Source organism: Hevea brasiliensis, chromosome 1 (genome assembly GCF_030052815.1).
Source record: "Hevea brasiliensis isolate MT/VB/25A 57/8 chromosome 1, ASM3005281v1, whole genome shotgun sequence".
Lineage (NCBI taxonomy): Eukaryota > Viridiplantae > Streptophyta > Magnoliopsida > Malpighiales > Euphorbiaceae > Hevea > Hevea brasiliensis.
The window spans coordinates 126132616-126159437 of record NC_079493.1 but is presented as its reverse complement, the minus strand read 5'-3'; the positions used below and the strand labels follow the sequence as shown (position 1 = coordinate 126159437).

At 31.0% G+C, this 26822-nt stretch overlaps 3 protein-coding genes and 1 pseudogene across 7 annotated transcripts; 2 read left to right on the top strand and 2 right to left on the bottom strand.

Annotated features, from left to right (window-relative positions):
• The first annotated feature begins 338 nt into the window (after nt 1-338).
• Nucleotides 339-6964, top strand: LOC110667406 (protein LONG AFTER FAR-RED 3). 4 transcript variants are annotated; one of them, XM_021828233.2, is made up of 15 exons: nt 342-538; nt 629-804; nt 907-1008; nt 1405-1477; nt 2004-2110; nt 2189-2312; nt 3078-3272; nt 3777-3862; nt 4007-4114; nt 4497-4592; nt 4676-4774; nt 4913-4987; nt 5558-5689; nt 5874-5989; nt 6618-6964. In XM_021828233.2, the coding sequence occupies exons 1-15, from the start codon at nt 451-453 to the stop codon at nt 6790-6792; spliced, it is 1752 nt and encodes a 583-aa protein (XP_021683925.1). In that variant the 5' UTR covers nt 342-450; the 3' UTR covers nt 6793-6964. The 4 variants fall into 4 exon arrangements, with proteins under 4 accessions (XP_058008052.1, XP_058008050.1, XP_021683925.1 ...); XM_058152069.1 differs by lacking the exon at nt 6618-6964 and having other exon boundaries at nt 339-538; nt 5562-5689; nt 5874-5977; XM_058152067.1 differs by lacking the exon at nt 4676-4774 and having other exon boundaries at nt 341-538.
• Nucleotides 6965-11664: 4700 nt separating this feature from the next.
• On the top strand, nt 11665-14076 carry LOC110667387 (protein LATERAL ROOT PRIMORDIUM 1). 2 transcript variants are annotated; one of them, XM_021828209.2, is made up of 3 exons: nt 11665-12431; nt 12795-13085; nt 13663-14076. In XM_021828209.2, the coding sequence occupies exons 1-3, from the start codon at nt 11900-11902 to the stop codon at nt 13674-13676; spliced, it is 837 nt and encodes a 278-aa protein (XP_021683901.2). In that variant the 5' UTR covers nt 11665-11899; the 3' UTR covers nt 13677-14076. The 2 variants fall into 2 exon arrangements, with proteins under 2 accessions (XP_021683901.2, XP_021683902.2); XM_021828210.2 differs by having other exon boundaries at nt 11666-12431; nt 13666-14076.
• Nucleotides 14077-16258: 2182 nt separating this feature from the next.
• Nucleotides 16259-21797, bottom strand: LOC110667386 (phosphatidylinositol 4-phosphate 5-kinase 6). Its single transcript, XM_021828207.2, has 8 exons — nt 20087-21797; nt 19484-19651; nt 19024-19189; nt 18633-18749; nt 18349-18542; nt 17578-17768; nt 17398-17485; nt 16259-16982 (listed from the first exon to the last, which is right to left on the bottom strand). The coding sequence occupies exons 1-8, from the start codon at nt 21244-21246 to the stop codon at nt 16694-16696; spliced, it is 2373 nt and encodes a 790-aa protein (XP_021683899.2). The 5' UTR covers nt 21247-21797; the 3' UTR covers nt 16259-16693.
• A 2050-nt stretch (nt 21798-23847) lies between these two features.
• On the bottom strand, nt 23848-24855 carry LOC110667392 (NADPH:quinone oxidoreductase-like; annotated as a pseudogene).
• Nucleotides 24856-26822: the final 1967 nt, after the last annotated feature.

The window sequence follows — 26822 nt, the reverse complement described above, 5'->3', positions numbered from 1 at the left end:
TTTTAGTGTAAAAAATATAAAATTATTATTTACTTTTTTTTTTCTTTGTATTAATCACACATGTAAATAGGCAATCTCATTGGCCTATTATTTAATTTAATTTAAATTAATAACTAATAAATTTAATTAATTGATAAAATTTAACTATAAATAACAAATGATAATAGATTAACAATAAATAAAAAATTTTAAATTAATTTTATTAACAACTTTAAAAGATAAAAATTTATGAAAAATAAAATAATTTTATTGCCTAATAATTATCTATTAATTTGAAAAAAAAAGGAAAAAAACTAAAATATCTAATAATAAAAATAAATTTTATTTTATTGGTCCAGATATTCCACTGTAATTGGAAGGCCAATCTAGAGGGTGAATTGGAGTCGGTGAACCAGTGAAGCAGAAGCAGAGTTGCAGATTGGCATTAGAGATTTCCATACTTTTCCCATCATGAATCTTTCCATTATCGTCTCCGCTTCCATCGTTCTCGTTCTCTCCATTCTCTTGCTTCCATTTTCTCCCTTCGACTTACCCAAACGTAGTTTAACTTCAATCTCCATACTTTTCATGATTTCATAATGAAAATTTTGAACTTTTGATTAATTTTTGCTCATTCTGTTGGCTTTAGAATGGTTAGATTTCGTGTTAAGAAGATCATCGACATCAACGTCCAGAGAATTAATGGCGGATATGATAGTGCACAATGGGGTTATTTTCACCAGCGATGCGTCTTTGCCTTTCGCCGATTCTATGGCTGTGCTAAACGGTAGAATTCTCAGTGTTGGCAACTATTCATCTCTTCAGGTTCTTGATTTCATTTGCTCTTATTGAATTTATTCTGTTTTTACAACTTATTATGAATCTGTATTGTCTTGTCATTTCAGTTAACAGTTACCCAAAATGCAGAATTTTGCTGGTGATAAGACCAAAGTGTTGGATCTTGAAGGGAAAGTAGTGGTTCCTGGATTTATTGATTCACATGTCCATTTCATTTATGGTGGGCTGCAGGTATATAGCGATAGGCATCTTGTATTCAATTTGTATTAGCTTCTTTTTTTTTTAATAGCAATTTATTTTTTCTTTGCTGGCCATTCTTTATTGACAGTCTGTAAATTGATTACTGGAGCCAGTGATTAACCTCTTTTGAGCTATTTATGGCTTCTCCCAACATAATTGTTTCAGTTGCTATATGCTAATGAGTTACTGATTTGGCCCTTTATGTTTTGACCTCAGAAAATTAATTATTTATGCAGTCTTCTTCAGTCTTCACTCTAACCTTTTTTTATTTTACCTTAAAGTGTGTGTGTGCGTTTAATTTTTCTGTCATTGATGTTATCTTACCATGTAATTTCCTCTAGTTGTTGGTTGTATACATGGAGTTGAGATTTTATCAATGAAAAACAGATGATGCGTGTGGAGCTACGAGGTGTGAATGGAAAAGATGAATTTGTGAGAAGGGTCAGGGAAGCTGTAACAAGTAATTTTCATGCTTTCTGATAGAACAGTGTGATTGGTAACACCACTTTACTTACTTTTGAAGTGTTAGACATGGTTTTACTTGTGGGACATGAATGTTGAAAAAAAAAAATTAGGCATTCGTTTGAGTACATGGCATTATGAACGTGTGTCCCCACATGTTTAACATCTGCATGGGCATTTATGCAATAAATTTTCCTTTATGAGAGGATGTGTCAGGCAAATTTTTTTTTCCTATAAACTTTTATTCTCATGATTGTGCGCTACCTAATCATCTTAAAAAGATGTTGCCATGTTCAGGTTAAAGGTTGTGGACTATTGGGAAAGGATGGGTCAGTCAAAAAGAAGCATTAAACCTGTAATTACTCTTCAGATGCATGAATCACTTGTTAGTTGTAAAATGATTAGGTCCTGTAAAACTAGATAACCATTGTTCTTGAAAGGGTGAATCTAAGTATGAAAAATTAGTCTCCTGACTTATCAAATCTTAGAATTATTTTTCAAATAATAGAATGAATATTTTTTAGATTTGGAAGAAGGTTCCTGGGTATTGGGTGGTGGATGGAACAATGATCTATGGGGAGGAGAATTACCAGTAGCCTCTTGGATAGATGATATAACACCAAAAAATCCTGTAAGCCATAGTTTATTTGATAATATGTACTTGCATTCACAACTGTACATTTGTCAACAGTGAAGTGTTGTTGTGCAGGTTTGGTTAACTAGGATGGATGGTCACATGGGTTTGGCTAATTCAATGGCACTGAAGTTAGCTGGAATCAGTAGTTTATTACAAAATCCAAATGGTGGAACCATTTTGAGGTCTGCTGATGGAGGTATCAGTTAGCTTAATTGATGTGTAACTGTTCAACATGCCTCATCATCTGTTTTTAGTCAGTTTATGAGTTGCTGTCTTTACTTCTTAGTTTTCTATTATTACGAGAGCAATCTATATTAGCTTAAAATTAGAGTTTAGTCAGAGCTCAATTCTTTAGAACTTGAAGAACATGTATAGGTAATCTTTATTTTTCAGTAAAGAAAAATCAAAATTTGATTTTGCAAGTTTTGACATTCACTTGGTTCAAAAGATATATTCTAATCCAAGGTGTGACTTTCATAGGAGGTTGCCTTTGATACTTATGGAATTCTTTGTATGAAGTTTAGGGTTTTTATGCTGTCAAACACCCTTGATTTTGAGATGCATTTTCTTGTAAATATTACTTGATGTTTTAGAAGGAAGCTAAGCTATGATTTGTGAAGGCAGCCACACCAGATATGCAGATCCAAGATTTGTAACATTGTACATTCTTTCTATTCAGCAAAAGAATTGGCAGTTGCATTAATGATTTGTTAATTTTATCGAGATTATTGTTAGTTGTGTTTTGGGAGGGAAGGAGGCTGGTGAGATGCTTTTTAAATTTGATAATATCATTTTCATTTTGAGAAATGCACTTAAAAAAGAGTGTAAATTTTAATATATCTGCCACAAATTTTAAACCATATGTAACTTGCCATGAATTAATTCTTGTAGAGTTCTTTATAATGTTAAAGTTTAGTTTAGTTATTGTTTGTGTAAATTATCTTGTCTCATCATTATGCAGAACCTACTGGATTGTTAATTGATGCTGCAATGAAACTCATTCTGCCCTGGATCCCAGAGGTCTCAGTAGATGAAAGAAGGGAGGCTGTGCTTATAGCTGGCAATCTTGCCTTGATGAGGGGGGTGACAACCGTTGTTGATTTTGGAAGATACTTTCCTGGGGCATCGATAGAGAATTCATGGGAGGATCTTTCAGGTTTCTCCTACAATCTCTTGGGAATTTATAATGTTCTATGGGACAGAACATTTGTAATTGTAGATGGATTCTTTTTTATAGCTATCAATTGATTTTAATTTTTGTTTTCAAGACCTTATTTGCTTCTGTTTTGAGCTTCCAGTAAAATGAGACAGAAAAGAGTTTCTTAGAGACAAATATTTCAACAAAAGAAACATAGTTCCAAAAAGAACTTGTTCTCTTTTTTTGTGATTTTTTTTCTTGTTTATGCTGCTTAGAGCAGTTTTTGCTTTGATTAAACAGTTCTCAGCCAACTAAATGAATTCAGGTGTGTAGGATAAGTCTTCAATTTTGAACCAGACAACAGTTTTTTTCCTTCAGAAAGGGAATAGAATGTATCAAAATTTTCTAAGTTTCCTTAACATGAAACCTTGCTGAACTATGATAATGTTTTAGAAGTTTGAATTAATTTCTGCCTTTATTACTTCAATATTTTTCTCGTTTATATTTTTCTCTCTTGCACAGATGTATATCAATGGGCTGACTCTTTAGGCAAGATGAGGATCAGGGTTTGCTTATTTTTCTCGATGGAAACATGGGCACGCCTAGTTGTATGAATTCTTTAAGTTCCTCCAGTGTTAACATGTTTCTTTCGGTGTTTCTTACCTTGTGTCCATTTATTTTACTTAATAATTTTGGTTTATGTTCCGCGTGTGTTTTTGTTGGCACTCACAAAGTCTTATTTACCCTCCTAGGATCTTATTACAAAAACAGGTCGAACTCTGAGTGATTGGATTTATTTAGGTGGTGTTAAGGGTTTTGCTGATGGATCTTTAGGTTCCAATAGTGCACTCTTCTATGAGGTGAGGAGAAAAGTATTTATGCACCTGCTGAATATTAAGTTGTGAAAATGTGGTGTCATTTTTGTGTTGTCTTCAATGCGTGAATGAATCAAATTTTGGTCATTGTTCCATAGTAAGCATATCACCATAAATCTTGAGAGCATGATGGTTATGCATTTAAACATTCTACGCGTTGACTTTACTATAATTTGCATGCATGGAAAAAGAATCCTTTATGAATCACAATGAGGGTAACATCCATGAGCCCTTTGAAACAGTCAATAGCATTCCCATTTCCCAGTATTTTCTAAAAGGCTGTTTGCAGTCCTCCATGCCAATAGGCTCATACCATGCCCAAATAAAGCATTCACCTATCCGCTAACAAGTTTTTCCTATTTTCTAGCCTTATAGTGATGAACCTCACAACTATGGCTTACAAATCACAAATGTCGAAAATCTTTTCAACATGACTGTGGCCTCAGATAAAGCTGGACTTCAGGTAACTCCCACATTGTGAAATATATATGTGTATTTATGCATTGATATCAGTGGCCTATACACTTTTCTTTAAAAGTATTTCAGGTGGCAATTCATGCCATAGGCGACAAAGCCAATGATATGGTCCTAGATATGTACGAATCCGTAGTTTTAACAAATGGAAAAAGGGATAGAAGATTTCGGGTAAAGTTTTATGCTCAAACGTGAACAAGGTTAACCTAGGGGTGAACTTTTTATTATTCTCTTTTTGCAATTTTAATTTGATGGGAAGTAGTTTTAATAACTAATATATATAACTACTATATATATATGGATATTCAGATTGAGCATGCCCAGCACTTGTCACCTGGAACAATTTCTCGGTTTGGTGAGCAAGGGATCATTGCTTCAGTACAGGTTTTCTATCAAAACTGTTTTGAAGCTTTCAAACGTTAATATATTTCTGTTATGTAACTGCTTCTGAATATTGATTTCTGGGGACCTTTAAAAGTGGGTCAAGCTTTGCATTACCTATCATGTCTTTAATATCTGCAAAGTGCACTTGTTGGACTTTTTGATCTTTGTTTTCCTTTACTTGTAATCCGTTCAAAAGTTGATGGCCCAAAGAAACTTATCAGTGTTGTAATATGAGTCTTTTATAAAAATTAAATAATCACTCCTCTTATATACCAAAGATGCGACAGGATACATCTGAGCGTTGACCTTCCTCTGATTCTGCTATTTTGGCAATATGCATGATTGTGTGAATTTAGTAAACGGAATTTATATGCCTAAAGATGTGCTGTGCTTCCCTTATTCCTATATTCCATTTTTCATCTTGATAAAATCATTTGGAGTACGTGAATTCTGTCCTGGTCTCTGCCCCAAACCGCTTCCCCTTTTTTTTTTATGGGTACTCCAGTGAGTATAGTACTGCTTGATGACACAATCACATGCCAATGATCAAACGTTGCCAATTATCAACAGCCAGATCACCTACTGGATGATGCTGATTCTGCAAGGAAAAAGCTTGGTATGGATAGGGCTGAAAGGGGATCTTACCAATTACAGTCACTCCTAGCTAGCAATGCTCAGTTGGCATTAGGTTCTGACTGGCCGGTAAGTATGCTGCTTAATTTTAGTGCTGCAGTTTTAGTTTGCTTAATTTGCTTAATTTTAGCAAAACTCGCAGTATCTGTTTGGTTATGCATTTGCTTAATTTCCTTCAATTTTTTCTGAAAATCAATTGTAGTGTGTCATGTCATGTTCTTTAGAAAATCTCAAATCAGTAATGTTGGCTCAGGTTGTACATATCAATCCTTTGAGAAGCATCAAGACTGCAATGAAAAGAATACCTCCTGGTTGGGAAAATGCTTGGATTCCATCAGAGTGCCTTTCACTAAAAGATGCAATAATTGCGTAAGCAGTTCTGAGATATTATTGTTGCGATTTCATGTTCTGTTTTGGCCTGCTTTAAATATTGTGGTTCATGTGCGTATTGATTTCCTGTTATTTTGTTCTGAAATTGGAAACGGACTAGGATCAAGTCATCCTCATTAGTTATGTAAGGCCATTAAGAACCATTCTAAGAAGGTTTCAAATGCTGAACTCCTTTGTGAAAAGTTTTCCTTAATATTTTTTTTTTCTTGGCCATAAAGAAAGGGGAAACAAAAATAGTTAAGACTTTATTATGCTGGGAAAATGTTGTGCCTCCAAGCTTATTTGATTAATGACTGTCCTAGTTCATCATCCTTTTTCAGCATACTTTTTCTCGCCTTGTTAAATGTTTTGCAACAGTGACATGTTTCATCCGTGAAAAAATCTTGTTGGCTAGCAGCTGCATTCAAAATAGGGACAAGAAGGCAACGGTAGGCTGAAAAATGAAAATAACTTCTTTCAAATTATGAGAGAGTAGTTAATGTAATTATGTCCTTGAGAATCTTTGATCCCTACTGTTCTTTGCTCCGAATGTTTGAACTTATACTTCCCTACTCAATAATCTAGCATTCATGGTTTTACCGATAACATTCACACTTTACAATGACAGGCACACTATTTCTGCTGCCTATGCATGCTTTCTGGATGATGATCTGGGATCTTTATCTCCTGGTAAGCTAGCAGATTTTGTCATGCTTTCCACCAGTTCCTGGGATGACTTTGAAACCGAAGCTTCTGCATCAGTTGAGGCAACATATATAGCTGGTTCCCAGGCCTATCCTTGAAAGCACTTTCCATGAAACAAATACAAGATAAAGGTGAAAGAGAGAATTTGTTTCAGTGGCTTCATATAACTGGGATAGAAACTGGTGGGTAGGAACTTATTAGGATATGGTTGCTTCAGAAGCACTTGTATTTAGTTCCCTGTAAAAGAATGTTGAGGCAGAATTCATGTAAGTTGTTGGTCACCAGTTACATCGGCGGATATAAGTCATTAGCTAGTTATAACATACATGATGTTTCACATCTATGTGTCCCATTAATATATGATTATTGGGGATTAAAATCAAGAGATGAAGATATTTTAAGAAATTAAAATATATATATATAAAACTTTTTTTTTTTACAAAGTAAATTCTATTTATGTATTGGTAATTTATAATTTTTATTTTTTAATTTAATTTTTTATTATATTTTAAATAAAATAAATTATTATTATTAAATTAATTTTAAATTAAAATTTTTTTTATTTAATTTAATTTAATTTAATAAATTTTTACGTGATATAATAATAAATTTTTAATTAATTTATGATATAATTAATTAAAATACTTATTTAATTATATATATGTATTAATAATAGTTTTTATTATTATTTCATTTAAAATGTAATAAAAATTGTATTAAAAATAATTTAAATTTTATAAAATTTTTATATTTTATCTTATAACTTATGTAAATTAATATTTATTTTTTTATAAATTATAGGAAATATATTAAATTAATGAAAAAATAATAGTATTTTAAAAATATATAAATATAATATTTTTTGTTATTAATATAATAAAAAATTAAATTACTAATAATAAATTGAATTATTTAATTTTAATAATAATAAAAATATATAACATTATTATTAATTAAAAATAACATTTTGTTTATTTTTTTTAAATATTATATTTAAGTATAAATTCTTTTTTATTGATCTGATATATTTTTTATACAATAATTTTTTGATAAAAATAATTATCACTTCACATAATATGAAATAAATATATTTCATAAAAATTAAAATTTTAAAATATCATTATTTTTTTTTAATATAATAAATATTAAAAATACATATTATTTTTTAAAGAATAGATTTTATAATTTTAATACTATAATTTTAATTATTTTTAATTATTTTTATTTGTAACTAAAATTTTGAAGCAATCATATTTGTAATTTATCTTTAAAATTTTACTTCTATATAAAAATATAGTTGAGAGACAATATATATATAAAAATATAGATATTTAATTAAAATTTAAAAATAATTCTATTAAAAATTAATAATAATAAAACATGAATAATCAAAATATTAGTTATTATTGCATTTAATATATAATTATAATGAAATAAAATATTCAAAAGTTTTAAAAATATTAAATAAGAAATTTATAAAAAAATTAATAATTAAACAAATATTAATTAAATATATTTAAATAAATAAATAAATAAATTTTGAGAATGATAATTAATTTTTAAAATAAATAATAAAAAAATAGTGTAAATCAAAAAAATATTTAAGAACATTTAATGAGAAGAGCATGTTTGATGTATATTAAATGTCTTATATGATATATTATATACAGACAAATAAATGAAAATTATTTAAATAAAAATTAATTTATAATTAAATATTATTTAATTAAAAAACAGTAACAAACATTTAAATTTAATTTTTATAACAGTAAAATATTTTCTATTTACTTAATCATTTCAATTAAATCGTTATAAGTTGGTCATAATGATAATAATAAGTATTAATTAATTTTAGAAAAGTAAAATAAAAAGAATATTAAATTATTAATATAAAAAATAATACATATTAATTATAAATAAGTTAAATTTCTATATTTTATTTTTATAACTTTTTATACAAACTATACTTTTTGTCTCTCAAATTTTTTAATAAAAATAATAGAAATATAACAATGTAATAAAAATATTTATTAAAGATATAAAAAAAATTAAGATTGATTAAATTATATAATATTTGATTATGAGATAACAAATTAATAGTCAATTTTCTTGAAACTAATGGTCAACAATGACCTTTATTATTATTATTATTATTATAATTATTATTATTATTATTATTAAGGGTAACATGTTGTAAATAATATTTTTTTATAAATAAATTTATAAAAAAATAATATAAATATTTTTTAAAATATTGCATTTAATAATAAAAGGTCTTAATTTTTTAAAGATTAAATTTTAAAGAAAATAATAATTTAAATAATAAATGTTAAGGTAATATTATAAATAATTATGAAAATTAAAATAGAAATAAAAAAAATTAAATAATAATTAGTATTTATAAAATAATATAAGTATTTTTTAAATATTATATTTAATTATAATCTTAATTTTTAAAAATTAAATTTTAAAGAAAAATAATAATTTAAATCATAAATATTAAGATAGTATTATAAATAATAATGATAATTAAAAGAAAAATTAAAAATTTAAATAATAATTAGTATAAAAGAGAATATTTATGATTGATTATGAGATTATAAATTAATTGTCAATATTTTTTAAACTAATAGCTATTATTATTATTATTATTATTATTATTATTATTATTATTATTATTATTATTAAGGTAATATGTGATAAATAATATTTTTGTATAAATAAATTTATAAAAAATAATATAAATTATTTTTAAATATTATATTTAATCATAAAAGTCTTAATTTTTTAAAAGTTAAATTTTAAAAATAATAATTTAAATCATAAATATTAAGATGATATTGTAAATAATAATGATAATAAAAAGAGAAATAAAAAATTAAATAATAATTAATATTTTTAAAATATTATAAATAATTTTAAAAATTACATTTAATTATAAATTATATTAATTTTAAAAATTAAATTTAAAAAAATGATAATTTATATCTTAAAACGTAAGTTAGTATTATAAATATTAATGATAATTAAAAAAATAAAAAAAAATTAAATAATAATTAATATAAAAAAAAGTATTTATAAAATATAACACATAAAAAATTTTTCAAAAGATATGTCACGTGTTATATTTTTAGAAAAATTCTTTACTTTATATATATATATATATATATATATATATATATATATATATATATATATATATATATATATATATTATCTTTGAATAAATTGATAATTTATTATTATTATTATTATTATTATTATTTCAAAATAATAAACTAAACATAAATGACATAGTGCTTACAACTAATCAAAGATTAATGATGATTTCCTCAATAACTTTAAAAAATAAATTATTAATGATGACTGATAATGACATTAATTATGGCATTGGATATATTATATTTTTAAAAATATTTCCCTTTTTTTTGTTATTTTCCTCTTTTCAGCCGAATTACATATTGTTTATACATGTTATGTCCCCAAGTAAAATAGTGGAAAATAAAGTACAATTTTTAATACTATTTTTTATGTAAAAATAATAATAATAATAATAATAATAATAATAATAATAATAATAATAATAAAGATGTGATGCTTGATGTTTCCTCAACAAAGCTCAGCCTTGTTATGTGCGACCTTAGCACTTCACTCAATCACACAAGCCAAATAAGAAATGGGTAAGAATGTTTGCTCTCATAAAAATCTGGTTTTCAATAAATTAATTAAAATGAGAATAATTAAATTAATTTAACATATTTAATTAACTTTAAAGTTTAACATGACTTAATTTAATGATTAAAAAATATCATGCATGTAAAAAATTTGAGTTCATATTTCTCCTTTCTGGTTCTCTACTTAAAAAAAGAAATGAAATTAATCTTGAGACTCACACCTATCCTATCCTAACCTAGATTTTCATATGGATATATTAGCCCAATAATGACCATATCCATGCCTACTCTATCTCTAAAAGATCAATCAATCACTCATCCTTATGCCCTAACCCAAGAACAAAAACTTTCATGCATGCTTCCACAATATTGCAATAACATGTTACCCTAGAGGCAATTAAAAAAGCATTTTGATGGTCCAAAATTTTTATCAAGAGGAAATAATTAAATTATCACAATTTATTTATAACATTTGTAACAGAGAAACTTAAATTTAGGGGATGACTAGCTATTTCTTTTATTAAAAATAAAAAAAAATACCCATCAAATAATGTCCCATCAAAATCACTTTGCTGAAGCAACAACAAAAAGAAAATGCAAAAAGTAATCCATAGAGATGCTGAAGCCTATGCACCAACATAGACTAGGCTTTAGACCCTACCCATCTAAGCTTGACTTATAGGCTTAGGGAGCTAGAGTGGTCCATACCTTTTCTTCATTTGCAATATCTTTCTCCCATTAAATCAAACTTATAGTGCTCCACACCTAACCCCTTTGCCCTATCCATACATTCTCCATTTACTACCTCCTAGCTCCAAGTTTTTGCACTTTCACCTTGGCCCTTTTAATTCCTTCTAATTTCATAGTGTATTATTTATTTAATTCATTTTGTTTGAATACTGTTTACATGGGTTATTATTGTAAATTTATGACACATAACACAACTCTTCAATTATGTATAATAATTAAAATTTTTAATATTTATAATAATATATATATTTGATTGTTCAGCTGATCTCACAAAATATTTTATTCGAATTATTTCACAAATTTTTTCAATTCAAACTCAATAAAAAACATTTAATGTTTCACAAAATGCATAATAATCATCCACAAGAATTCAAGTTAAAGAGGCTTTTGCAATATCATCAAATCTTTTTCTGAGCTAGAAAAGATTAAATCTACAGGCAAGAAAATCGTTAAAAGTTGCAATCTTTTAGAAGAAAGAAGTAGTTCAGTTCACAGAAATAGAGTCCTACTAGCAAAAGCAACTTCTGCAAAAAAAAAAAAAAAAAAAAAATCCTCTCTCTCTTTCTCTCTCAGTATAATTATTTCATGTTATGTTGGTAGGCTTATATATCTCTATCGCGAGACAGACGTTACATTTTCATGTCCTCTTTGTATATAAATCCTTTCTCAATCCAATCCACCAACAGTGGCCACCCCAAATCGTACCACTCTCACCACCGCCAAAACATGGCCACCTCCTCCTCCAACCACCACCGCCACCTTCCCACCTGACCAAACCAACATGTTAGGCCTTCACAACATCTTCCTCATAACTCCACCACCACCTTCTTCTTCTTTTCACCACTCTGACCAACAACCCATTTCCATCCATGACCAGTGCAACATTCCAAACAATCAAGATTCTTGGACCACTTTCAAGAGATATAATCAGCAAGAATCAAGCTTTGGTAAAAGAGATGCATTAAATGTTGATGAGGATAACGAAAATAGTAATACCTCTTCTAGAGTTTGCAGAGATTGTGGAAATAGAGCTAAGAAGGAGTGCGAGTATAGAAGGTGTAGGACTTGTTGCAAGAGTAGAGGGTATGATTGTGGCCCTCACATTAAGAGCACATGGGTTCCTGCGGCCAGGCGGCGAGAGAGGCACGGTACTGATGGTGGTGGCGGTGCTGGTGGCTCTTCCGGCTCTTCTTCTGCTGCTGGTGGTAATAAAAGGCCAAGAGAGAACGTGACCACTACATCTAATAGTTTTAGCATTTCTAATAACAATGCTGCTGCTTCTTTCAGTATTGACAATGCCTCCAATTACCAGGGTACTGGTCTCAAACTTGAGATCTCACTCCCCTTTAAACGATTCCAATACCAATGAATTATTCATTAGTTCTGGATGATTGTTTTGTTGATTATGATTTGGATATTAATTCAAGATTGAGTCTTTCTTGTTCGTTAATGTTTCTTGTCTGCATCCCATATGAAAATTCAAGTCTATGCTTTTCAGTTTAATCATCTATTATATATTCCTTTGTAAATTCAAGTAGTAATTTGTTGTTATGTTGAACTCCTGATGCAAGATTAGTTCTATTTTCCTCTGCACTGGCCTCTGTTTTTTAAAGGGATTTGTTGCTGATAATAGAATTAAAACTACCAAATTGAGCTGATTTTTTGTTGAGTTGCAGATGCAAGCTTCAAGCAGTCCTTACCAAGCCAAATTCGAGCACCAGCAGTTTTCAGGTGCGTTAGAGTAACTACCATTAATGGTGGCGAAGCTGAGGTTGCATACCAGGCTATGGTGAACATAAGTGGCCATGTTTTTAAGGGTTTCCTCTATGATCAAGGGATTGATGAGAAAAACTTATTTTCATGCATTTCAAAGATGCCCTCCAGTGGAAGAAATAGAGATTCTACTTCTCCAATTGTTGATCCACCAGATGCCTATCCAGCGTCTGCCACCCACAGATTGCTTCAAGGTATAGCCTTTTTTCTTTTGGTTAATGCTTGATCAAATTGATAGCAATGATAACTTGTTTATAAGTAATAATACAATCAACACCGATCAAAATGAGCAATTCCATTTGCATCCCTCACTTATTATTGTTCATTTGCTCTGCCCTGAATTCGAACTCGAGGCCTAACAGTCTACAAAGTGAACTCGTTAATGATTGTGAATAAAAGCTTGATTCTATTCTTAATGTGGAACTTGTTAAGCTTTGTGGGATTATCACAAAACTCTATGGTTATCACTAATTATCAAACAGAAGATTAGCTTAATGCTTCTTAGGTAAGAAAGGGTCATTGTTGCAATGTCACAATCATTCTTGGGTAAAATACAAAAACATTGATAGTGGTGCATCCCTTACCGTACTTCAATGTTTCATCATTCCCTCTTATTTCGAACCCATAAGCATTTCATCTATGATGTCCTTGCTTTTGCTTTTAACTCAATTCAGAAAGCACTTTATGATCCCATTTTGTGTTTTGTTGTGATTTTGCATGTGAAAAAATGAAAAAAGAACTAACTTTTTTTCTGTTGTAATATTTATTCAGCAGGTAATGAATGAAATATTCTCCTGTTAGTTTTTGCTCCTAATATTCAATTGGGAAGAGTTGGGATGCTCTTCTCTGTTTTTAAGAACAGAGTGGCTGGTTTTCGATTGCAATATGAAGTATTGTTAGCTATCATGAATCCTTAGTTCTGTTCCAAATGTTGCTTCTTCTAATGGTGGCCAGAGTATCAATCTTGGGAGATCATAGTTTTGGAAGTTCATGCGAATGAAAATTATATATTAGAATTCAATTAGCTATAATTGTAATCCTACCATGCGAGAAACTGGGGGTTTCAGATTTGAGTATTCATCATCATATATTGGATAGAATTGTTGAGATTATGAAGGACAAAGAAAGGAGAATTAGCTACTATTGTAGTTTATGCATATTATGGATGGCTAATTATTAGGTACACCGGGGAGCACTTAAAAATAGTGCTCCCTCTCTCACAGAGAATGAGCCCTTCCTATAATATAGAGAGTGAGTCCCACGTGACTATGACAAAGGATGTATGTACACCGGGTGCACCTAATAAATCCTCGTTATGGACTCGTTTCGCATTGTTATTTTAATTATGGTAAAAAAAATTTATTATTTTAAATATAATAATTATAATTTTTTTAATAATGTTTAAAATGATAAATGTAACTAACACTATGTTTGGATATTTTGAGGGGGAGTTTCCTCTCTTATTTTCCTTACTCATGTTTGGAAACGAAAGAAAAATAATAAGGAGATGAAAAATATAGTTTATTTTCCCTTGTTTGGGAAGAGATAAGAGAGGAAAGAAAATAGTATTATTTTTTTAAATTTACTATTTTACTCTCAATTTTATAAATTATTTAAGAAGTTAAAATAAGAAACAATGATATATAGGTAATTTTTTTTAATCAAGTACCTTTTTTCCACTTGCTGAGTTTATTTTCTCTTCAAATTGGAGAGAAAATAATAACCGTAAAATAAATATTATTTTCCTTCCACTCAATATTTTCCTTCTATTTCCAAACATGAAAAAGTGACAAACTCACTTTATTTTTCATCACTTATTTTCTTTCTTCTCCCCTTTCCATACATACAGACAAAGGCTAAGAGTCTATTCGGTAATACTAACAATTACTTTAATTTCTATCAACTATTTTATACAATAGTTTTAAAGTATAAATATTTAATAAAAATAACTATATTCATTGTTAAATATAAAAATAGATATCATCCTTTTTAATACTTATCAAAACGCTAAATATTACCTAAAATTTCATAATCCACTCTATTTTTAAAAATTAGTATAAATATTTATGCTATCGAATAAGTAATATTTGATCTGTTTTAAAAATTATTGTCGAACAACACTAAATAGGGATTAGTTTATTTTGTAGATATATATATATTTTTTTAAATTTAGGTCGATGGTAGTCAAGGAAATGGAAGGTTATGGCAGCAACATTAAAAAGTTCTGATTTAATTGGATGAAATTGTCAACAGAATATTTAATCACTTTTTGGAATGATTTTCTATGGATGTTTGCGTGAGAATGAAACAAAAGCAGTGCAACCCATTAACATCCAAGTCAATCCCATTTGTTGTGTCTGCTGGTGCCACAAAATCAATTAATAACTAGTTCTTAAAAGTGGACATCACCATCGCACCTGAAGTAAAGTAGTGGATTGAGAATTAATTCTTCTCCATAGACTCGGCCAAGGTCTGGTTCAAGTCTAGAATTAAATCGGAGCTGGCTTGATCAAATTAGAGATAGTTTAGGAGCCCAAACTGGATTGGAGCCGTCTTTCTCTCCCCTTAAATCAGACCGGATTGAGCCATTATGATCTTGTTGAAATCTTTTGTTTTCTTTAACAAAAAAAAAAAAAATCATCTTTTGAATTGACTCAAATCAAAATGGATTGGAAGTAAATCAGAATCAAAAGCGGCCCATATAATCTGATTTAGGGCCTTCAGTTCCCAGACCAGAACCGGCCTGTGGCAGATGCTACTACTTTTTAGTCAACGACAAAAATCATTCTTCCAAAGTTGAGCCCAAATTTGAACTTACATGGGGCAAGTGTTTCCTGGACAATGGATCTTTCTTGACATGCCATGTCTGGGCTAAACATATGTTAGTGTTGTGTTTGCTTGGAGCCTTACAAGGAAAAGAGGTTCTATGCTGCTTGTAACCCAATATCAGACCATTGTTTCACGTGCAGTCCAGCTCAACTTGGTTAGCCAGAGAATTGCCACGTTGAGTTTCCTTGCATTTGGACTTTGGAGGAAGGAAACTGAAATTCTGTAGGTAATTTACAGAATTGTCGACTCAGCAAGTAAATTCCAGGCACAAACAGTGCTGGTTTAATATTAGTAATAAGGCCTCAATTTCCTGAATCCTGGAGATGAATTTCCCTTTTGGTGCTATTTATATTATTCAAACTCATGACAGAATTGCAAAACAGAAATCTTAAGTTAAAGTTCATATCAAGTTCATTTTCCCTCAGAACTTTTTTTTTTTTTTTCAATTTATGCACAGAACTTATAGATCATATATTGAAGGAAGATATCATGAAAGAAGCTTTGCATGCAAAGTACAATGAATAATGATGCACCCTCATCAAAAAAGTATTTCTTTCAAGTTTAAGTTAGTTCCATTACAATTCCTTCTGTACAGAACAGGACTCCTCACTTTCTGGGAGAAAAAGAATATCTTTGGCACAAAAAGAATCAATTTCAATATAGATCCTCCCCCTGATTTAACTCATTTACAACTGAAACAAGCTCAAGTAATTGTGGTTACAAGTTACAATTCTAATCTGTACTCGTCCTAGGATATATCAAATGTCTGTATTCGTAAACTAACAGAGATGATGGTGAGGGGAAAACCACTATGCTGAACTAGAAAAGCATGTTCCTGGCATCTGCAAATCATCCCAGTAGCTAAGTGCAAAGGTAACCTTCTGACTGAATGAATTGTCATCCCAGAAAAAGTTTAGCTATACACAGATGGTCACAGGTTGCAAAGTTTGAATAATCAGGTCAATCTATATCTTCAAGTGTCTTCTACAAAAACTCTCAAAATGAAATCTCGAAAACGTTTTGAATACTGCTTTGGATCAACAGCAGAGATTGAAGTCGGATCATATTGCATTGATTTGTATGCATGCTCAAGCTTTTTGCTAATATCATAGTCTTGTAGTATGTCTATTATACCAAAAAATAAAATGATTTCATATAAGTCTCCAGTTGCTTCACCAATCAGACTTCCTTCACAATTACTTCTTCTGATTGTCTTTTCTGCCCTTGCTGGCATGTTGATGCCCAGTTTTATGGAAGACCACCTGCATAGTACAATCACAGAGAAGAGAAAAGCATAGTTATGGTAAGATTGGTAATAGCATTACGTAATTCATATGCACAGGAACAGAGTTTTGAAATAAGAAAATAGAAATTTCAGCATCAAAATAAGCCAGAAGAATTGCCAATTGGCCATGGCTGGAAGCATTACTGAATGCGCAACAAAAATTCAATTGATTGTTGATTTATGGCAGCAATGAATCAATATAAAAGGTTTTTGAGCAGCTTAGAACTATTTCTTATGTTACTTGAATTTTAACCAGCCCACAAATTACAGATTCACACATGATAACATTAGATTAGTAATCAACCAATTCTTTATCAATTGGCATTCAGAACTTCCACAAAAGGGTGAAAAAAGAAAAGATGAACAATTTTGGTTCTGAAAGCTTAGTTTACCGAGCAGGGTCAAAGACAAGCTTATCCATTTCTACTCTAGAAAGGCGTGGGAGTGAACCACAATCGCTATCAGGGTCTCCATTTCCTGCTGGAAGAAAAGAAAAGGACACAAATTTATCAGTTCACCAAGGATTAGTTCTGAAATTACAAAGAGGAGCAAATTAGATGACTAGAAATAACCAGTAGGAGTTCTAAGTCCAGATGGAGTGAGAAGTCCAGTCGGAGTGCGAAGGCCAGTAGGAGTAACTCCAGATGTACGAGGTGGTGTCATAGCATCCTTATATGAAGCTTCTCGAAAATGAATACCAACCAAGAGACTGTAATCCATAATTCTCTCTTGTTCAAGGAAGTCACAATCTCTGTCCACTTGCCTGCATGAGGGGAAACTCAAGTGTTATAAAAACAATAAGGATAGTTACATTCAAACATTTACTTTAGGAAAATTCTCACATGTATCCTTCTGCTACAAATACATGAATGCACTATGTATCCATATGAATGTAATAAAAACTCAAAATGAAGCTTAAAGTTCAGCACACTTCACAACAGTTGGCACTTGCTAAGATGAGATTTATAAACAAAAAATAAAAGGTGACAACTCTGTGTTTCCCATAAGAATAAAAGGATTTCAAGATATTTGCTAGAATAAATTGAAGGCAGAACAGATTCTGATGCTTGTGTCTCTCATATTGCTCAATTTCTTAGCTAATTGACATCATCGAAAGTCGAATTCGCAGCTATTCAAATGCAGGCATTACACCATAACAGTGAAGTAAGACTTTCCTATACTCCCATACATTCTTTTCCTGAACAAACTGATTGATAAAATAAATTGCAGAGAGGTAATGAAAGGTAACATAGTAACACCCATCCTCAACACAGGACATAAACAAAGACAGAAATGTAACTGTAGAAGGGAATGCAGAAAGGAGATGAGACAAGGTGAACCACCTGCAAAACTCTTGGAACCAAACTTTTTGCAAACGAAATATGTAATTGAGATCAAGATCCTTGAGTGTTGTTGTTGGATCAATTTCTGATTCAGGTTTGGCAGTTGTGCGACCATGCGAAGAACCTTTCAAGTCAAAACGCCTATGAATGGTGTACTCAGCACAGAACAGATTCCCCATAATGACAAATCGCACCTAAGCCCAAGTGAAGATTGATTTAATGAAAATTCATGACCATGAAGAAATTTCCAACACAAAATCATGGTTGTATGCCTATCATGTTACCTTTTTCTGATTTGGACCAGCTAATTTCACACAATGAAGACCATAGAATTTGGTTACTAGAGTGTGCTCAAATGACCGAACATGATTGTAGTATGCTGGCAGCATCCTTAAGAGGACCTGTAATAACATTGCCAATTGGCATTTGTAAATTTAAACCGGAGAAGGCAATGATAAAATGAAGCAGAGTAAGCTTTTCTTGCATTATCCAATCATGCAGAATAACTTTGAAAATTCATGATATATCTAGAATTGCTCATTAACTACAATTCCTGAGGGACAAATCCATTATTCACCTTAAAGTTATTATAAAGCTTGATAACAAGCATAAAGAAAATGAAGTTGAATGTTATGCTTCAAACAAAATATACAGTAGAACAACAAGAAGACTAACTTTTACTTCTGCCTTCTTTATTGTCTTTATCATGTAGCGGTCATCATTTGTTAAGTAAAAGAAGCTTCCACTTTTGCCTGGGGATGAGAGCTCCCTGAGGGCATCATTCCCACATATTGATAGCATGTAATCAGCTGCATCCACATTGAACAATTTCCTAAGAGTCCTGAAAGTAGGATTAAGGTGAAAGTCAGGCAACAATTACATCCCCGGAAGTTAGAACAATAATGCTATGGAATGAAAGTGGCATGTTTGAACAATCCACTACCATTATAAAGTTTCCCACAAAAATTACAAGACTCTCATGAAAATTGCATAGAACAATGAACACCCTATCAGCAGATTCTTACTAGAATTATTACTATAATGGTCTGTGTCCCAAATAGATGAATGCATAAATATTATTCCTGCTAAAAGCGGCTTGGCCTTTGTATACAAAGATCAGTTTTTAAGCTGTAACCTGAAAACAACAGGGCAGTAATCCTTCCATTTGAACTCGCTAGACTGGTGAGGTGGAGTGTACTTGGACCCTTCTGGAGGAAATTTAGTCCAAACTTTTTCCCTGGGATCAAAAGCTGAAGGCTTCAGTTCAAGAGATATAGCCGGGGCAGGACGGCCCACTGAATGTCTGAGCAATGGACCAGAAATCAATTAGTGGTATGAATTAGTGATTGCTGCAAACTATGGGTAGGAGAAACAGCACTTTTAAGCATAACAAGTAACATAGGAATAACCATCATGTAACAACTGGGTGGAAAAAATACAGCGGGGTAAAGAAGCAACTTGCAGACCCTTTGAAACAGAACATTTAATTGGGACGAACCACCATCTATCAAAGGTTCAAAATTTGATAAAACCATAAGCTAGATTTTAAAATTGGAACTCAGATATATCATCTGTATATCAAGATCAAGACTTTACAGCGCACAGAACAAGATAAGATTAGGACACCTTTAATTCACTACATACAAGCATTATATCAAATAGTGAGAGCCAATGCTAACCAAAGCAGAATAATAAAAGGAACAGAGCCAACAAAGAAGCATTTACCAATCCCAAGTACCTGATTCCCAACTGCAGATTGAGCATGAGCTCGTAGTTTTTATGTCCTTTTGATATTGTCTCCCCTTGCTTCTTCACAGGCTGTAAATTCAATCTTTGCATTTTTGAATCTAAATCATCAAACTGACCAAACCCTTCATCTCCATCCCTCCACACCCCATCCCCACCACCACCAAAAATATCATTGCTTTCCATTGAAGCAAGACTATAATTACTTAACCTCCCATCCACGGACATTCGCCTTGGCCTTCCATCCTCACCATTCCCTTTCATTGGCTTAACACTCCCTTGATCAATCCCAGCCCAATTCAAGGTCTTATGTGATGGGAAAATTGAGACCTTTTCACAAGCAGAAATTTGGCAATCACTCAAGTCCTCCAAAAACAACTCTTGTGGATTCCAATCCAAATTCCCTGACTTAGATCCAGAAGGATAATAAGTCCCATTTTGCTCTTTAGGATCTTTACTCCAAACACCCACATAAAAACTTCCATCTGACCATCTAAAAGTCCCATTTCCTTTAGGCAAACCATCCTCCCAAAACCCATCATATCTATTCCCATTACCCCAAATCATAGTTCCATTACCATTCATTATACCATTCTTCCATTGACCAATATAATGATTCCCATTCTTCCATTGATACCTTCCATGCCCATCTTGCAAACCTCTTTTCCAGTCACCTTCGTAGTAATCTCCAGTGGCATAACTCTTTGTGCCATGTCCATGTCTCAAATTCATAACCCAAGAACCCCTATAAGTATCGCCTGAAGAACCTGTATAAGTCCCTTTACCATCCATATAGCCATTCTTGAAATCACCTTCATAGGTAGCACCACAGGGCCAACTAAATTTACCCTTTCCAATTGTTTTCCCTTTGCACCATTCACCAACATACATGCACCCATCTATCCATAGGTATTTGCCCTGGCCATGAGGGAGCCCTTCACGCCATTGGCCAGTGTAGAAATCACCACAGGGAAAAACCCTCTCTCCAAGGTATGCAGACTCAGTGCAAGAAGGATCATCATCATCTGCATGAGCTACTGCAGCTGACATTATGGTGCCAAAGATGAAGTTGGTTCTTTTCTTTATAGCAGCTTGTGATTTTCTTACCGTTGCTTCCCAGCCCTTCAAAAAACCCCCATTCTCTTTGCTCATTCTCTCTCCCGGCCACTCTCTACCTACAAAAAGACCAACTCTTTCTACCTCTCCAGCATCTCTTCTCTTTCCCCTATTCTCCCTCTCCCATTCTCTCTACGATATTGTGTGTTTTCCAGGACAAAAGACACATTTTTGCAGTAAACCCAGAAAAGGCAAAATTGGAGGGTGTCAAACACAAACACAGCAAAAACAAAAACATCAACCTCGTTTTTTTTTTTTTTTTGGGTTTGTTTTTCAAGACTGCATTGTGTATATTGAGCTGCTGTGATGATTTTATGAAATGGGTATTTTTCAGATTTCGAAAAAGAAAAATAGAAGAGCTGTTCTGTTAGATTGATTGGGAAAGCAAAAAGAGGTTGGTACCAATGACTCTTTCTTTCTTTCTTTTTCTTTCTTCTTTCTTTCTTTCTATTTTCTTTCCTGAATTTTTTCGCTTTTGTTTTTCTTCCCTTTGATTGGATTGAATTCAAGAACACAAACTTCTCTGGTTCCGAATTTGGCTCCTAAAACTAATAACACACCAAAGAAATGGTGGTGGTGGTGGTGGTGATGACGTGACTGCCATTTTTAGATTCTCAAGTAAAGGCGACACGCAAACAGTAGCTAATTTTGGTATTCAATTCATACTTTTCTAGTTAATTATCTTCATAATTTGAGTTCAATAATACTCATAATAGAGTCACAAATTTGAGCTATTTCTCATTCGTAGCTGTATTTACATGGCTACACCCATTAAAAATTTTATGATTCGAATTGAATTGAAATAATTTTTTTATTTTTAAATTAAACATAAATAAGATTAAATAATTTTAATTTAAAGTGATAATTAGAAAACAAAATTTTAATAATTGCGGAGATTCGGACAAGGTGGTGTCTTAATGGGTAACATTAACCATTGAAGGCCGCGTCCAATGGCCTGTGAGAGAGTCGTGGCTGCGTGCTTTTATTCGGACAAAGTCAAACTCAAATCCAATATCTATGGGGTCCACATACACTTCCCTCGTATTGCTTGGAAACAAAAGCTGACACTTGTCTTCTCCTCCTCACTCTCCACTCTTTATAGTACCTGATCACGTTGCCTAGTTGTCTACCTCACACAATTTCCCAGTTTGAACATTCTCTCTGCATATCTTCCCGTGTATGGATCAAAGATATTCATCATAACTCCATCTTTACGTACAAACATATTTAATCAAACTTCACTCTATTTCTATGCCAATTTGGGGTATTCATGTCTCTCGACAATATTTAATGGCCAATTGTATGTTATAAAGATGACTTTTATATATGTATAGCCATGAATTTGGGGGGAAAATAATAAAGAAAAGATGGGTGATAGGCTCGTAGCAATATACAGAGAAACCAACATTGGCTTGTGTTATGAACGCAAATTTGGGCAAGTGATCATGATGGGGATCACACACAGTCCATCCATTTGCATCTAAATTATGTTTGTTTTTATAATATGTTTGATGTGTATGTACCATGTTCAGTGGCTTGGTCTCCTAGCAAGTTGGCTGCTGTCTGACTCCAATAGTCTTTTGTCTCCCTCTTCTTTATTTGCATATACATACACTCACATGAGCATATAGTATTATTATTTTAATTTTCCACAGAATAAAATATTTCTTAAAAAAAATATATAGTATGATCAAATATGGAAAATTTCTCACTTGTCAAAATCCCCTCATTTAACACCTTCAACACCATCCCCACAAAGTGGAGTGCACTTTATTCTGTTATAATTAAATAATTAAATCGAATCAATGAAATTTAATTATTTCGTTAAAAGTAAATTTAATTTAATTTAATTTTTTATTATTAATAATAAAAATTTTTAATTTTTATTATCGATTTGATTATTTTTTATTTAATAATTAAACTAATCAAAATAATTAAATTTTAATTAATTAATATATTAATTATAATTTTATTAATATTATATTATTTATAATTATTATTTTATAATTTTATAATAATATTTAACTTATAATTATTATCTTATTAATATTAAATCATATTTATTATTTTTTATAAATAAAAATATATTAATATATTTTTATTAATATTTTCTTAAAAAATTAATAATATAAAATTTATATTTTATTTTTTTAATTAATTTAGTTATAAATTTTTATTAATTTTAATTTTTTTAATTTTATTTCAATTTAATTAATAATTTTAAAATTAATTAATAATTTAATTAATTAAAAATTTAATTTGATACAATTTGATTAATCAATATTTACCCCTACCATAAAAGAATTAAAAATAATTAACTCCAAATGCCATCATCATCATGACCCACAAGGGGCAATTAACTCCATTTGCTCAGCCTTTGGGAGGCGTAGCAGCGGCTATTGCATGCATTCTAATGGACATCCAGTACTAGAATTGAAGGTTCGTGGAAAAAGCAAGAGAAAAGAAGCTGAGGACTAAATAAATGCTCTGTTGCTAACATTTGTCAGCGTATCTATTTTGGTGATATAACTCTTTGATTTGCCTTTTCATTTTTCCAAGATTTTGCCATATCTAAGCCCTGAATTCCCAAACCCCCTTTCTCTGCATTCTCCCCAACCTTCTCTTTTCAGGAACCAATGACGGGCAAGTGTTGCACAATGGGCATGTATTCTTGGGTCTGCAATTATAGTTCTGGGCCTGATTCAATCAGGCTGACATCAAAGCTCAACTTGGGCTTCAACAATTTTTTTCTACACACTATGCCTAGGATGATAACATGTCGAGTAGTATGGAATTGGATTTGAATTTATTTCTTCAAAACCATAACAAGCCAAAAATCTATATTGTGTGCATAAAAGATTGTTTGATCCTCTACTTCAGAAGTCGCAGAGTTAAGTCACGCAAGGCAACTAGAATTTCTTCCAACCTATGCTTGGCCCCGGCATCAATCAAGTTTCCATCATCATCGAACTTCGCAGGAGGTTGGAATGCATTCAAGAAAAACTCAGGTTTGTTAATGAAATGAAGGTCCAGATAAACTCCGATTTGGCGAAGATGGTACTGTGACCTCCCACCACCAAAGCCTCCTCCAGCACTCACAACAGCGGCTGCCTTATCTGCCCAACAGTTTGAAGCTAGAGAGGCCCAGTCAATGGCATTCTTCAAAGGTGCTGCAAATTAGATACTGTCATTTCAGCCATCGAGTGTCTGTCTCGTTATACAAGAAGTAATTAAGAGTTATGAGATTACCAGCAAGAGAGTAATTGTTCTCAGGAGAAGCGAAAAGAACACTGTCAGCTTTGAGAATTTGTTGGCGAAACGCTTCGACGACTGGTGGATAGGTTCTATTGACAATAAGATCAGTGTTGAGCAATGGCAACTGGGATATGTCTATGTGCTAAATTTGTATACCTTTCACCGACTCCTTGCTCAGCATAATTGCTAACATGAACAAGAAAAAATATAGAATTAGCTAGGTAAATACATGGGCTTGAATCTAAATCAATGACAGAAGATCTAGAGAGAAAGGGGAGAGGAGGACAATTAACCAGAACGGATGAGGCCTGAATTGAAGGAAGGTTTGCGCAGAGACCCACTAAGGGCTGCAACCTTGATCACCGGAATAGCTGCTGCCATGTCTCTGATTCTTTTGTTTCCCTTTGATGATTATGGAAAATGCAAGCATGTCTAAGCTATATACACAAATTTTTTGAGGAAGAAAGGAACAAAAATAATTATAAAATAAAATGGATTTGTTGTGGTCGAATGGTGTGAATTTTAAAAAGGATAGTTTTTTTGGCTGTATTTTTTTTTTTTTTGCTTACAAATTTCTGCTACTTATCAATATATACACTCATCTAATTAATAATTAATTTATTATTAAAAATTATAATAAATTTTATCAAAAATATTCTATTTACTAATTTTTTATTAATTAAATATATAAATTAAATTATACATCCTATATAAAAAATTTTATAACATTTTGAGGTTCTATTCAAATTCTTATGAAGTTTTATTCAAATTCGGATAAGGACTCCCAAGTTTTGGTTGAGTTCAATGGGTCTAGATTCTTTAATATGGAAATTATTTGCATAATGGGACATTAAATAAAGTAATAAAGGAGAATCAGACAAGCTGAGGTCCGAACCCTTTTATATGACGTGGAAATATTAAGAAAATCTGACGCACACATGACACAACTTATTACAATAAGCCACAATTTGCTATTTTAATTGGGATGTTCAATTTTTTTATCCAGAAATTTAAATTTAAATTTAATTTAATTTTAAAATTAAAATTTTTTATTTAATTTTTTAATTTCTTAATTTTAATAAAAATTTAAAAGTTTGATTTTTTTTTTAATTTTTAGTATAAATTTCTTAATTTTTTTAATTGAGTTAAAATTTGAACTTTTAAGTTAATTAATTTTTTAATTTGCAATTTTAAGTTAATTAATATTCTTAAAAAAAATAAAAATTAACTAAATTAAACACCCCAATAAATACTGAGGTGAAAATTGAGCATTAGGCCAATAAAATTCAACGTTTCCTTAATTATACTTACAATATTTGTAAGAAGCCGCCCTTACATTGGCAAATATTCTTTAATTAACAAACCCATGTCGGTGTTTTACCACTACTTTTGTATAATTCTTAATGAGCTTGAATTTATTTATTTATTTATTACTATTTAGGGGGGCTGGTTGATTGATTGTTATAACGATGAAGAGCACTGCTCTGCAAGTTTGAATATGAATTTCCATAGTGATGGCTTCATAATGGAGGCTGCTAAGGCTTCCGTAATATAAGGGCATAATGTATAGATCGGTTGTTATTTAGATTAATAAAATTATTCTGACACATTTCATTTAATTAATTTCTTTTTATTTACATACACATTCTCTTGAATTCTTGAGATTAAAAAATATATATATAATCTTAGGAGGCGACTTCAAATGTTAAATCACATTTGCTAGAATAGGAATTTTAATATGTAATTTTCTTTATTAAGTGAATTTTAACTAATTGTATTAAAATAATCTTTAAAATTAGAAGATTTCGGGTTTAAATTTTAATTAAAACTATTAAAAAAAAAAGTCAACACATTCTACCAGAGACCTATTTGGTAAGACAAAAAATGACCTAAGAAAAAAAAAATTGAGCAACTGTAAAATGTATTTTGAATTGCAGAGTGCAGATGATTAGGGGTATTGGTAGTAAATATGACTTGGCTTTCTCTTATTTTATATTCTCTTTATTTTTTTTTCTCTAAGTGCATATGGATTGGATTCAATTTATAGGTCTAATTGTCACTTGATTGCATATGGTGGCCTATTTAGAGTTTGACTTCTTCTTGATGACTTGGCTCTACGGTTTAAATCTTTTTTTACTAACCCATTGATCCATTTGAGTTTGGCTCCCATCATGTTTTTTTTTTTTTTTTTAATCTTGGATTATGACTTGCTCTGGTATTATGTAAAATTTATTTTGACCTGGAGAATGCTATAAACTGTCACGACCTGATTTTTGAACCGGATCGGCACTAAAACTTAAGTTAGCAAAAGGTTCTTGAAATCCATAGTAAGCATAATTATTTCAAGTCCAAATATA

Bases quoted from the DNA above. Each gene is read 5' to 3' on its own strand.
- LOC110667406 (XM_021828233.2), top strand. From the start codon at position 451: ATGAATCTTTCCATTATCGTCTCCGCTTCCATCGTTCTCGTTCTCTCC. The intron at 4,115-4,496 runs GTGAGGAGAAAA...CCTATTTTCTAG, and splicing joins ATAGTGCACTCTTCTATGAG to CCTTATAGTGATGAACCTCA. The intron at 5,990-6,617 runs GTAAGCAGTTCT...TTACAATGACAG, and splicing joins CTAAAAGATGCAATAATTGC to GCACACTATTTCTGCTGCCT.
- LOC110667387 (XM_021828209.2), top strand. From the start codon at position 11,900: ATGTTAGGCCTTCACAACATCTTCCTCATAACTCCACCACCACCTTCT. The intron at 12,432-12,794 runs GTACTGGTCTCA...GTTGAGTTGCAG, and splicing joins CAATGCCTCCAATTACCAGG to ATGCAAGCTTCAAGCAGTCC.
- LOC110667386 (XM_021828207.2), bottom strand. From the start codon at position 21,246: ATGAGCAAAGAGAATGGGGGTTTTTTGAAGGGCTGGGAAGCAACGGTA. The intron at 18,750-19,023 runs GTTAGTCTTCTT...ATGTTATTACAG, and splicing joins TAAAGAAGGCAGAAGTAAAA to GTCCTCTTAAGGATGCTGCC. The intron at 17,486-17,577 runs GTTATTTCTAGT...CTTTTCTTCCAG, and splicing joins TGGACTTAGAACTCCTACTG to CAGGAAATGGAGACCCTGAT.